General features: G+C 36.0%; 1 protein-coding gene across 1 annotated transcript in view; it reads left to right on the top strand.

Annotated features, from left to right (window-relative positions):
• LOC149545446 (endonuclease 4-like) overlaps positions 1-12,687 on the top strand; it is a 32,407-nt gene extending 19,720 nt beyond the window's left edge. Inside the window, exons 6-9 of the mRNA XM_089790654.1 lie at positions 9,635-9,727; positions 11,292-11,359; positions 12,129-12,202; positions 12,287-12,687. Coding sequence (XP_089646780.1) covers positions 9,635-9,727; positions 11,292-11,359; positions 12,129-12,202; positions 12,287-12,378 — 327 coding nt within the window. The 3' untranslated portion in view covers positions 12,379-12,687. The remainder of the gene's footprint in view (positions 1-9,634; positions 9,728-11,291; positions 11,360-12,128; positions 12,203-12,286) is intronic.
• The last annotated feature ends 804 nt before the right edge of the window (positions 12,688-13,491 follow it).

Genomic DNA, 13,491 nt, shown 5'->3' with positions numbered 1-13,491 from the left:
AGAAGACATGACAGAAAGTCAATATAATTGAAAAAATTAAAAATAATAAAATAAATTAAAGAAAAAAAGCCCATATAGGCCAATAGTGAAACTCAAAAAAATAGCAGAAAACCAGTGACAACCTTTTCAACAGGGGCATTGAAAACCAAATCAGACTAAAGCCTTAAAACAGCTACAGAACTTAGTGCTCAAGGTAGTTTGGAGCCGTTACCAGCGGTGCTGCGTCAACTTCAATCAATCCTTAGAAGCTACCATTTATCATCCAGGTGTGTAAATCACTCTCCATATATTATTGAATTATCTCTATAAAAGCTTTAAAACAGATGGCTGGCATGGTAGACTATAAAGTTTCTTTCCTTTCCTATTTTCGTTCTTTCAGACTTTAGGTGATTAACTCAATATGTTGGGCTGACCTGTTGAGGCATTTTAGAGGGTGATGTTTTTAAGGATAGTAGGAACAATTATGTTAAAATTCTTGACAACTCTTGATTTAATTTATTCAGCAAGTTAACAATTGAACAGCTGGGAGTGCTCATTATCAAATTGTACAAGAAAAATCAGTCTGTGAGGCAGTTTGTCTTATAAGCTAACTTTGGCCTTATAGATGTTAAAAATTCTTTCCTTCTTTCATATTTTGAATAGGACAGATGGACAGATAAATGACATTTTCAAAATTAGCCTTACAAAGAACAGAGATACCCACCTCTCCTCCAGGGGATGCCAACCGAACCTCACAAGGAACAGTTCTGTCCTCTTCAAATGATGCTGATATCCAATGCTACACCCTTAAGGGCCCGTTTGGTTGCTGGAATATGAATGGAATCAGCATACGGAATTCCTAGAAATTTATAATTCGCTGTTTGGGTTGGACAAATTAGAATTGGAATTGAAAAAAATAAGAATCCGGTATGCCCATTTACCCCCGAAAATGTGGATTTGGTATTCCTCCTAAATAGGTGGAATTGGTTTAATGCTCATTTTAATTCCAACTTGGATAAAAATGAGCATTACATACTAATGGAAATGGATTGCTTTTTGAGGTCTGCTTGACCTAGATTTTTCCCGCTTGTTCTATCCTATTACTTGCGTGCTGGTCTCCCCAGCAATTTTGCCGCCTCTGTTTTTTCCGCCTCTCACACAGTTACCCATTTGGGTTTTTTTTGTGTTTCATTTTCAGCTCTATCAGCTTGATAAAATCAGGGGAGAGTTGCAAAGCTCTGCAACTGTGTAGAGAGAGACTGATGAATGATGTTGGCACTGTAATGTTCTGCAGCTTTTCACAACATCCCATGTCAATCTTTTCCAAGAAGATCATTCCGGAGAGACTTGACAACTTCTCAAGCCTAGAACAATTACTAATAATCAATTCTCTGAGTTTGATAGGATCATCAATTCATGATATTCTTGGTAAATCTCTGCAACTTGTTGATAGCTGATGCCGAGAAGGGAGAATCTGCATGGAAGTATTTGGAACTCTGGTTTTATTATTTTGACTTTATTTCGTAATATAATAAAACCCTCGTGATTTGGTGTCACATTTCTATTTATTTTTCTAACAGCTTATACACAGAAATTTGCACAAACTACACCTAAATAAATTTTGCAGCTACCTATAAATGTGGCGTTTGGCATGTTAAGCTCATTTCATTTGTATGTGTATGCTGTGGCCGTTTGCTGTTAAAGTGATCTACATAAAAAGTTAAATTGGAATCAGCAATTGGTATTGCTGCTGTGTATGCATAACCCATCATTTGCTGTATGTATAATGTCTCTACAACTATATGGGTTGACTGGCTTATATGCAATTTATAGCAGGAAAGGTACCTCTGTAGATAACAAGTTTGGAATGGATCTTCCTTACATCATAATATTGAAAGCTTTGCATACATCAGGATATTAACTTTTCATTCAAATAGTGATTCCATATACCTCCTCTTTATTACTGATGTTGAATTAACTCTATAATTCTATTTGCTGCAACTTTTTTGAATTCTTATTTTCATTTATCTTGTTCGGACTAGCTTTGACATTGATGAGTTGTACTATTAAACATACATTTCATTCATCTTAAAAATCTGAATAAAAAAGATAATGCTTGTTTTGGCTAGTATTCCAATTCCACAATGTGCAACCAAACGGAGGAAATCTATATTCTTACAATGAATTCATGGTTAACCAAACGGTCCTAAATTGAATTCCCTATTCATATACTGGATTCCAAATTCTAGAATCCCAAAGCCAGCATTCCAAATGCCAATGCTTAATTTATATTCCAGCAACCAAACGGGCCCTAATAGACATGGCCAGCCATGAAGCAATGATTAGAGAAAAACTGAAGTCCTCATATTTGATCTTTTGCAATTTCCACCCAATCTTCCGACTTGGAGAATAAAGTGGTTGAAAAAGGAATCACTTCTCCACATCCACATTAACATAGAGACTTGTGAATAACAACTGTAATATGCATTTTGTCAAATTGTCAATAACAAAAGCTGGCTGACCAAATCTCTTCATCCCAATATTCAAGCGATAATGTAGGAGGTCTAACCAGCCTGGAACCGGGCTAATGGACTCTTTCATTCTTTTCTGTTTTTAATCAAAGGCCATACTCCGCCTCTTAATAGAGGCCAAATTAACCAAACACCACAGCTCCCTTAAAAGAGTACGGGTTAAATCTATGTTAGGGCAAAATACAATATAAAGAGGAACCCTTGGCAGGTATTGAGATCTCAATGGAGCCCCAAGGAGTTCATTTTGTCTCAGCCCATACTCTGAAAAAATTTGTTGTTTAGTGTGGAGTCGGATCAGTCTCCAAGTGGAAGATTGTTGTTTAGTGTGGAGCCTGATCATTCCCCAAGTGGGAGATTGTTGTTTAGTGTGGAGCCTGATCAGTCCCCAAGTGAGAGATTGTTAGTTTGTGGTGACTGATCAGGAAAATATTGTACATACTTCATAAATTCTTTGGGGTTCGAGGCATCACCTTGGAAAAAATTTTTGGGCCCTATTTTATCGGGCCTTATTTTATCGAGATTTTGGGCCGACATATTGTAACCCTAAAGAACTTTAATACTTGTATAAAGGGCTTAGGGTTAGGGGTTGTTTTCATAGTTGTGATGTGAAATTGGTTCTTGCGGCGGTATTGAGTTGTAAGGGATTACGGACTATAATTAAGTTGTAATCACTAGATCATAAAAATATTGGACTTGCTGTTTGGTGGACGCAGCCCAGGGATTGGGTGAATCATGTTAAATCTTGGTGTCTTGTGTTCTTTTCTGTGTGATCTATTATTTTCTGATTTTGGTTATATTTGCATGTAATTGTTATTTATGTCCGTGGTTTAATCTTAACAAGTGGTATCAGAGCGAGGTTGTTTTTCAGTTATCCTTTGTAAGAAAGTCTCACGGTTGAGTGGGAGTCTTATGGTCAAGTGGGAGCGATGGCAGACGAGGGTAAGCCAAGGGTTGACAGGTTTAATGGGCAGAACTTCCAGTTATGGAAGATGCAAATGGAAGACTATCTTTATCAGAAGGATTTATGGAAGTCGTTGGAAGGAAAAGCCAAGAATCAGGGCTCTATGTCAAATGATGAATGAGATCTTTTGGACATAAAGGCACTTCGAAGTATTCGATTATGCCTGGCACTATCGGTGGCATTTAATATTACAAAAGTGAAGACAATAGAAGATTTGATGAAAACCCTAGCGACACTATATGAAAAGCCCTCCGCTTCAAACAAGGTATTTCTCATGAAGCGTTTATATAATATGAAAATGGTGGATCTGTTATAGATCATTTAAATGAGTTTAATACTATTACTAGTCAATTATTTTCTATGGGTGTCAATTTTGATGAAGAAATTAGGGCTCTCTTGATTTTGTGTTCTTTGTCTGAAAGATGGAATGACTGTGAGTAATTTTGTTCCTGGATCTAGTACCCTAAAATATGATGATGTGATCGGTGTTATTTTGAGTGAGGAAACTTGTAGAAAATCCTTAGGTGGATCTACATCAGGAAGTGCTTTGAATGCACAAAGTAGGGGCAGAATAATTGAGAGAGGAAGTAATTCTGAAAATCGTGGGGAATCAAGAGGAAAGTCAAAAGGGAGGAGGTCTCAATTGAGAGGACTGAACGATTGCTGGTATTGTGGGAAACTAGGGCACAAAAAGAAAGATTGTTGGAATCAAAAGAAAAATGAAGGAGATAAACTAGATGGAGACAAGGAGGCTAATATGGTAAGTAACAAATCCGATGAGGATGCTTTGCTTCTATCTTTAGAAAGTGTTGATGATTCATGTGTTTTAGATTCTGGTGCTTCATTTCATGCTACACCTCATAGAGGTTATTTCATTGATTATGTCCAAGGGGATTTTGGACTTGTTTATTTGGGAGATAATGAACTTTGTCAAATTGTTGGAAAGGGCAAAATTAAGATTAAGTTGTAGAATGGGAATCATTGGCTGCTACATAAGGTAAGACATGTTCCAAGGCTGAGTAGGAATTTAATTTCAGCAGGACAACTCGGTGATGAGGGTTGTGTAGTTACTTTTAATGATAAAAATTGGAAGGTTTCAGAAGGTTCCCTTGTAGTAGCAAAAAGTGTGAAAGTAGGCACCTTAAATCTTTGTACAGGTCATATTGTTCCTTCCACTTTGATTGTTTCAAAAGAAAATGAATGTTCAGGAACAATTGCTGTAGTTGAGCAGGGAGAACAAATAGCTATTGTAGATTTTGATACAGCGCTGTGGCACAACAGACTTGGGCACATGAGTGAAAAAGGTATGAAAGTATTTCATTCAAAAAAAGTTTTACCAGGTTTGAAATGTGTTAATATGGATTTTTGTGAAAGTTGTGTATATGGAAAACAAAAGAGAGTGAGTTTTGTAAAGATTGGAAAGGAAAACAAAAAGGAGAAATTAGAGCTTGTGCATACTGATGTATGGAGACCGGCTGAGGTATCTTCCTTTGGAGGCTTTCATTATTATGTTACATTTATTAATGATCCAATTAGAAAAGTATGGGTTTATTTCTTTAGACAGAAATTTGATGTATTTCAAACTTTTAAGAACTGGAAATGCTTGGTTGAAAATGAGACCGGTAAGAAATTAAAATTTCTCAGATCTGATAATGGTGGTGAGTATTGCAGTCATGAATTTGAAGATTATTGCTCTACTAATGGTATTTGTAGACAGAAAATTGTTCCAAGGACTCTACAAGAAAATGGAGTGGCTGAACGCATGAACAAGACTATAATGAGGCGCGCAAGGAGCATAAGGTTGCATGCTGGGTTGCCCTTACACATGTGGGCGGAGGCTGTCAATATTGCTGTATATTTGATTAATAGAGGTCCCTCTACTCCTTTGGGTTGTGGTATTCCAGAAGAAGCATGGAACGGTAAGAAGGTGAGTTATTCTTTTCTCAAGATCTTCGGTTGTGAAGCTTTTGCTCACATGGATTCTGAAAATAGAACCAAGCTGGAAGCTAAGTCAAAGAAATGTGTATTTGTTGGATATAACATTAATGGATTTGGTTATAGGTTTTGTGATTTTGAAAATCATAAAATTGTAAGAAGCAGGGATGTTATATTCAATGAGAAAGTGCTGTATAAAAATTTGTTGCAGCAACATGAGAAGAAAGAAGATGATTATGTAGTGTTGGATGATACTCCAAAATATGATGTTCCAACCATTCTTCACGATGTGCAACAACAACAACAACAAATACCACACACACCAGTGAAATGTTAGACGGTCAACAATAGACCTCCATAAAGATTTTTTCCATCTTTGTATTCTATTTTACTTACTAATGCTGGTGAACCTGAATGTTATGATGAAGTTGTGCAGGTGGATACTATGATTCAGTGGGAGTGCAATGAAAGATGAAATGGACTCTTTGCTGAAGAATAAGACATGAGATTTGTGCAAGTTGCCTGCAGGTAAAAAGGCTTTACAGAATAAGTGGGTTTACAAGTTGAAAAAAGAGAAAGGAGGTAAGAAAAGATTTAAAACTAGGTTAGTTGTAAAAGGATTTGCACAGAAAAAGGGAATTGATTTTGATGAGATATTTTTTCCTGTTATTAAAATGACTTCTATCCGTACTGTTTTAAGTCTTGTGGCTACTGAAGATTTGCATTTAGAGCAGCTTCATGGTGATTTGGATGAAGAGATATATATGGCTCATCCACAGGGAACTGAGGTCAAAGGTAAGGAGAACTTAGTGTGCAAATTGAAGAAAAGTTGATATGGCTTGAAACAAGCACCTCGGCAATGGTATCTAAAATTTGACAGATTTATGCATGAGCAAGGTTATAACAGGTATCATTCAGATTATTGTGTTTATTTTAAGAGGTTGGATAATGACAGCTACATTATTTTATGTTTATATGTTGATGATATGCTTGTAGCTGGGTCTAACATGGATCATATTAAGGGGTTGAAACACCCATTAGCACATGCATTTGCTATGAAAGATTTGGGGGCAGCAAAACAAATCCTTGGTATGAAGATTTGTAGAGATAGGGAGAACAGAACATTGACACTATCTCAGACTAATTATGTAGAGAAGGTGTTGCAACGTTTCTCTATGGAGAATGGTAAAGCTGTCAGCACAACTTTACCTGGTCAGTTGAAGTTGACTAAGGAGATGTGTCCCAAGACACAAGAAGAGGAGGATCCAAGGTACCCTATGCTTCAGCTGTAGGAAGCTTGATGTATGCTATGGTATGTACTAGACCACATATTGCACATGCAGTGAGAGTCGTTAACAGTTATATGAGTCATCCAGGAATTGAGCATTGGAATGCAGTCAAATGGATTCTCAGATATTTGAGAGGAACATCCAATAAGTGTCTTTGGGGGCTCTACTACTGATTTACAGGGCTATGTTGACTCAGATTTGGTAGGAGATATTGATACCAAGCGGAGTAGTACAGGTTATGTCTTACTATTGGTGGGGCAGCCATGAGCTGGGTTTCTAGGTTAGAGAAGATTAATGCTTTATCCATTACAGAGGCAGAGTGTGTTGCTGCTACAGAGGTAGCCAAGGAGATGATATGGCTTCAGTTCTTCTTAGAAGAATTAGGCATCCTTAGAAGGATAATTATTTGTTCACAGATAGTCAGAGTGCCAGTCATCTTGCAAAGAATTCAGCTCTGCATTCAAAGACCAAACACATAGTTGCAGTACCATTTCATTCGGTTAGTTTTGGAGGATAGACAGTTAAAGTTGGAGAAGATACATACAAATGACAATCCAACAGATATGTTGACAAAGGTAGTAACAAGGGAGAAGCTGAACTCCTCTTCAGCTTTGGTTCGTCTTCCAGACTGAACATGAATAAAAGAACAATAGAGTCCAGTGTGGTTTGATCTAGTGGGAGCCTCATGGAGTAGCGGCATAGCTATAGGATCAGTCTTCAAGTGAGAGATTGTTGTTTAGTGTGGAGCCAGATCAGTCTCCAAGTGGAAGATTGTTGTTTAGTGTGGAGTCTGATCAGTCCCCAAATGGGAGATTGTTAGTTTGTGGTGACTGATCAAGAAAATACTGTACATACTTCATAAATTCTTTGGGGTTCGGGGCATCGCCTTGGAAAAAAAATTTGGGTGCTATTTTTTCGGGCCCTATTTTATCCAGATTTTGGGCCGATATGTTGTAACCCTAAAACGGTTTAATACTTGTATAAAAGGGCTTAGGGTTAAGGGTTGTTTTCATAGTTGTGATGCGAAATTGGTTCTTGCGGTGGTATTGAATTGTAAGGGATTACGGACCGTAATTAGGTTGTAATCACCGAATCATAAAAATATTGGACTTGCTGTTTGGTGGATGTAGCCCAGAGATTGGGTGAACCACGTTAAATCTTGGTGTCTTGTGTTCTTTCCTATGTGATCTATTATTTTTTGTTATTGATTATATTTGCATGTAATTGTTATTTCTGTCCATGGTTTAATCCTAACAAAATCAACCTTGGATTTTAAACCCTAAACATTTCCCAATCAAGGCATTTTTAAGACTGGACGAAGATTTTTCCAAAATTTAATCAGGGATTTTGAGCAATTAATCACTATTCTTTGCAACCAGAATCAAAGGGATAACAGGAAGAGAACCTTGGATGGTCTGAACCTTGGGCGATTCGTTACAGCTGTCGTCCTCAGCCCTCAGAGAAAACCCCGACAAATAAACCCTGAAAATGCAAGAGAAGAAGAGCTTTCCTTCACCAAGCTCGGCAGCATAGCATCATTGAAGTTTGAATGAGGCAGACAGTTCCACATTGTTCGTATCCAACGAAGCCGCGGCAGCAGAACCAGCTGTAAGAGCCGTCGCTTCTGCCCTTGTGTTCACAAAGTACAAGACTCTTGCTGAAATCCTAGCCAGAGCCGCCACTTATGCCATTGAGAAACGTGGATCAAAAACTCTCGCAATGTATTGTTCTTCCACTTCACTTTTTTTATTTTCTGAACTAGAATAAACGTGACGTCGATTTTAAAATATTGGAATGCCATATGCTAGTTTGCAGATCAAGTGAAATCTTACCGTACGAGAAGCATATAGCTCGAAACAGAAATGGTCTATGCAGATGCAATTGCTCATCAGGATGAAAAAGTTCAATCCGAAGTATAAAATTTGCTATCGGCTCTAAAATTTGGGTTTACTCGTCTTTAATGCTTGCTTTACAAATTATTCACTTGAAAATACTTAAATTATTAGGCATTCATTTTGGAGCTCAAGCCTGTCTTGCTGATCATAGGCATCTGATTCTGAAACGCTAATGCTTGCATAATTTAGTGTGAACAAATAATTTTGCCTCTCTTAATCGCATTGATGATTTTCTTGTTTATAGTATTTTGATAGAGTTTTTAATCAAGGGTAAAGCAAATTTCAATACTTTAAAAACTCTCCTAAAATTTGAGTAGCTTTGAAGTTGTGGATGGTACACCGATTCAATTTGGGCACGCAAACCTGCATATCAATATTTTCAGGCTATATATCTCTCAATCGTATTTGCTCTGTTTCTCTTTATTGATATTGGTTGTTGAGGCATTCTACGGACCATCTGCAACATTTATCTTTTACCTATCCCGTGACGACTTTGGACTATTATAGGAAAATTTCCTTCATCTTTCTTTCAGAAACATGAATGCACAACATGAACGATGCATTTTGTTTTCGGGCAAGTAGCCTTTGGCGAAATAGATAGGATGTTATACATTGCCCTTGATTTTGTTTCGAGAATGCACATACAAACTACAAGAAACTATCTTTTTAGGAAACCTTTTACTGCACATGAGCGTCAGCCGCGGATGTTAAAAGTAGTCGACATATATACAAAACCACACAGGAATAGCCTTCAATTTGATTGACACAAAATTTGTTTACGATGATTTAACCACTCCATATGTTAATTGGGGAAATTTCCAGTTTTTCCAATTTATTTTCCTCAATTAAATTCGTAAGAGTTTCCTTCAAAATCTAAATGTTTAGTAATCGCCTGCTTTCTTTGGAGTTTAATCGCCAAATTCAAGAATCTATCATAATGGAATAATGTGTGTTTGACAAAATGAGAGAATAAATTATTTTTCATAAGGAAAAAGAAAATTGTTTAGCATCCACAGTTAATAATCCAATTGCTATTGCCAACAGGTATGGGATACTCTGATCATTGAAACGGCACTCAAGGACTTTTATGACTCTGACCTTTCTCTTTTCACGCAAGGACTTCAGACAAATTTAACCGTATGTTTATCTTCTTCCTCTTCCTTTTCTCTGCCTCTCTGATTTCTCTATTGCTATGTAAATAGAAGAAATTGTATTAATAAAACTAAACTAATTGATCAAAATAATTTAGTCTTACATTTCTAAGCGTTAATTCGGTACAGGTTATAGATTTGTATTTACTAAACTTAAAGAGATCAACGTTTTCTGTTATGAACATTTATTTATTTCATCGGCAAATTACTTTAGTTTCTTTTTCAGATGTTGACTTTTAATCTGTTATATGTTGCACAAATGCAACAATATGCAATCATGTTGGTTAAGCTACTAAGGTACAGGATAGGGATAGACAAAAAAAAAATATTGAATGTATGCAAGCCACGCATCTTGATTGCCCCATCAAGATGGGGAATGTTGCATAATGTTGACTAGCAGGAGAGATTTTCTGATAATATGTCAAAAACAATGATCTCCATGGACTGGAAGAGTAATCTTAATAGGAAGGACATACCCAATTATTAATAAAGTCTGGTCCAAAAACTTCCTATAACAGGTAGCGATGGTAGGTATCTGAACTTCTTCTCTTTGAGATCTCAGCTAATGAAGGACACACCCAATAATGGTAACCTTGGATATGTTGGATTGGGGATGAAAAATAATTTCTTTTAGTCCAATGTTTTTCCTTTTATTTTTAATGGAGGTTCAGACGTGTGAGCAGAGCTGTGAAGTGGAGACATGAAGTCTGCGAGCAATCTAGATCGATGAGGGCCACCACGGAGAATTTTTACTATCCCATATGAGGGCACAAGTCTATAGGCTGACATCTCTTTGGCTAAGAGTCAAGGACTGAGGGGTATCTATTCCACCAGATTTGTCTGGGGCAGGATCCTGCCTCATCCCTTATGATGTTAGAGCCTTGTACTCAACAAGACTTTATCCCTAGTAATTTGTTTTGGACTGACAGATAATTCATAATAATTTCTTGTAGAAGGCATCTGATTGCAATACAAATGAAACTTTCATGTCTTATTCTGAAATTTGTGACCCTTCTTTCAAGAATTCAAATTCTCTATCATCATATCAACTTAAATATACTAATAATAAGAAAGGTAGGATGAATTTGCTCACGGTTAAGGTCTGTAACTTGTCTTTGGCACTTGCAAGATGATCCCAATCACATGAGTAAACCATAACATCATCACACCTTTATCTGCTTTGGAAAACATTATTTTGCAACGAAATCAGATAAATAACTCATGACAACACTTCATGAACGAAGACTCATAGAATGCCATAACCCAGTGGCCCAGTACACATTGACCCACTTAAGATTACTAGACAACATTTTCCCAACCTAGGAAAAGCATCCATATATCATGTCCCTTATATGTAAGTGAATAATCTTCATCTGTTAGTTTTGAGCAATTTCTGTGTGATACTTCAGAACATTAAAGTGATTTAGTTTGGTAAATTTTAGTTCGCTGGCTCTTTCTATTTGCAGGGACTAATTCTTTCTATTCCTTACGAGTGACTTGATATATGTGCATGAATTTTTAGTAACGGTTTGCTTGTACTTTTTAAACAGGATAGTTGGTCAAATGATGTCCCTACATGGGAGAAATGCAGCACAAAAGAGCTTGCTTGTCCAAATCCGTAAGACCAATCTTATAACTTTTTCTGGCGACATTTGTTTTTAGCAAGATTAGTGATTAGGCATCATTTACAAACAAAGAACTCAAAGAGTACATAATGACGCAGAATGAGTGCATTTTGAAAAGAACAAGCAAAAGCTCTTCAGTAATTTTTTTTCCAAATCTCTAAAAAGTTCAAGAGTAAATTGAGATTATATTAAATTGTGTGGCTGATTTATAAGAAATTTCTATGAAGCAGCGAGGTCAAGGGCAAGCGTTTTCATAATATAAATTTTCACAGAAAAATTGAAAACCCATAGCGAAGTTTGATAATTTGCTATGCCTACAAACCTTCTATTTGATTTTTCACTTGCATTTCATTATGCTCAAATAAACTCGATTCGGTGACCTGAAAACGCTGCTATAAATCACCAAGTGTCTAGTTTATTAGTTGCGAAAACTTTCATGACTAAGAGCAGACAGTTTTGTAACCAAAGGATGGAAACGTGTCTATTTAAATGTAGCATTCAAAATTTATTTTGCGATGTCAGTAATGATATCCATATCTGTTCTAGATGTAGAAGTCCGTAAGGGAGAATAAACTTTAAGAACGTATTTAGTTCTTTGTTTATGGGTAGTTGGAAATTTGATTTATATTCCTAAATTTATATAAACTTACATTGTAAGATTGTAATCCAGAGAATGATGGCAATGAAATAGTTAAAAATTTCTTATATATTTTTTGTGTATTATTTAATTTTACAGTTTTATTATTGTTTTTCTGCTATCAGGTATGGATCGGAAAGCATTGGCCTAGCTTGCAATTGGGCATACAAAAATGCTCCTGCGGACAGTGTTTTGAAGGGTGAGTTCCCCTACTATAATTTTTAGCACTTAAACTATTACACAATTTCAGCGTTGAGGTCATTGAAGTGAAATTCAATTGCAGATGATTATTTCCTCTCTCGTCTACCTGTCGTTGAAGAGCAACTTGCAAAAGGAGGTGTGAGGTTGGCTGCAACTCTAAACCGCATTTTTTGATTAAGTCATTTAGAGAGGGGAGGAATATAAATTATCACTAGGTTTACACTTGATTCCATGTTTTCTGGAGATATGCCATTGTTTTATTCTGTAAATCACACAACTGTACACTTCCAAGCAGATGGACATATATATGCTTTCTACTCTGTACTCTTGAAGTTGGAAGCAAGTGATTATCAGTATATTCACCCCTGTGATGCTCTCACTGTACCAAAGATTTCATATAAAGCACACATTAGAAGAATGTGTTATATATATATATATATATATAAAATAATGATATATTTGATCTTTCTATTATTCTAAAAAGGAACTTCTACTTAAAGGAAGAGTGCACATACTATTAAAGGAAAGTAGTTTTAAAGGCATAATAGAAAATTTGAACTAAACATTATTTAGGTGTTTACAATGTAGTGTGTTTAATCAAGTGTCTTTTGATAGAAGATGTTAGCATATGTGTATCTTGAAAGAAAATGATGTCATAATTGACAAATACTAACATGTATTTTGGACTTTCATAATTGATTGTTGTTAAATCTAGTCATTTTAAGGGATCCACTATATGCTTTTAAGGCAAAAGTCATAATATTGGATAGTGTCATTTCCAACAAGCCCATAGTTTTTTTTGGGATTCTTTTAGCCTCCTTCAAAAAATAAGATTCCTTCTCAAAGTAGTTCAAAAGGTGGCATTTTATAAAAGCTTTGATTTAATAATCTTTACTTAAAATAAGTGAGTTCAACAATGAGCTATTGATCTATTCGTGAAGTTGAAAGGTTCTAAATGCATCTATTAAGGATCAAGTTGTGTTGAGCATAAAATTCCAATGTCATAAAGGATGAGGTTGGGATCATGTCTCCAACAAATTTCGTGAAATGTATAATCTTCTATCCTCAGCTTTCAATCAAAGAAGTTTCAACCTAAATGCTTGTGCCGTCATATTGAACAACTATAAATTCACTTTGGATCATATAAAATCCTCCATAAAAATAAATAAAAGCAAGTGTCTTTTTTACTAATGTTAGGGATAATGTAGCATGGAAAATGATTGGTTGCACTTTATTTGAACATTTATATCTAATTGATGTCATGCTATTGCATTCTATTCATGTTTT

Source organism: Cupressus sempervirens, chromosome 7, assembly GCF_028749045.1.
Source record: "Cupressus sempervirens isolate cs-2001-9-10 chromosome 7, ASM2874904v1, whole genome shotgun sequence".
In the NCBI taxonomy this organism is placed as follows: Eukaryota; Viridiplantae; Streptophyta; class Pinopsida; order Cupressales; family Cupressaceae; genus Cupressus; species Cupressus sempervirens.
The sequence above is the reverse complement of the archived record's forward strand: the minus strand, read 5'-3'. Positions and strand labels throughout refer to the sequence as shown.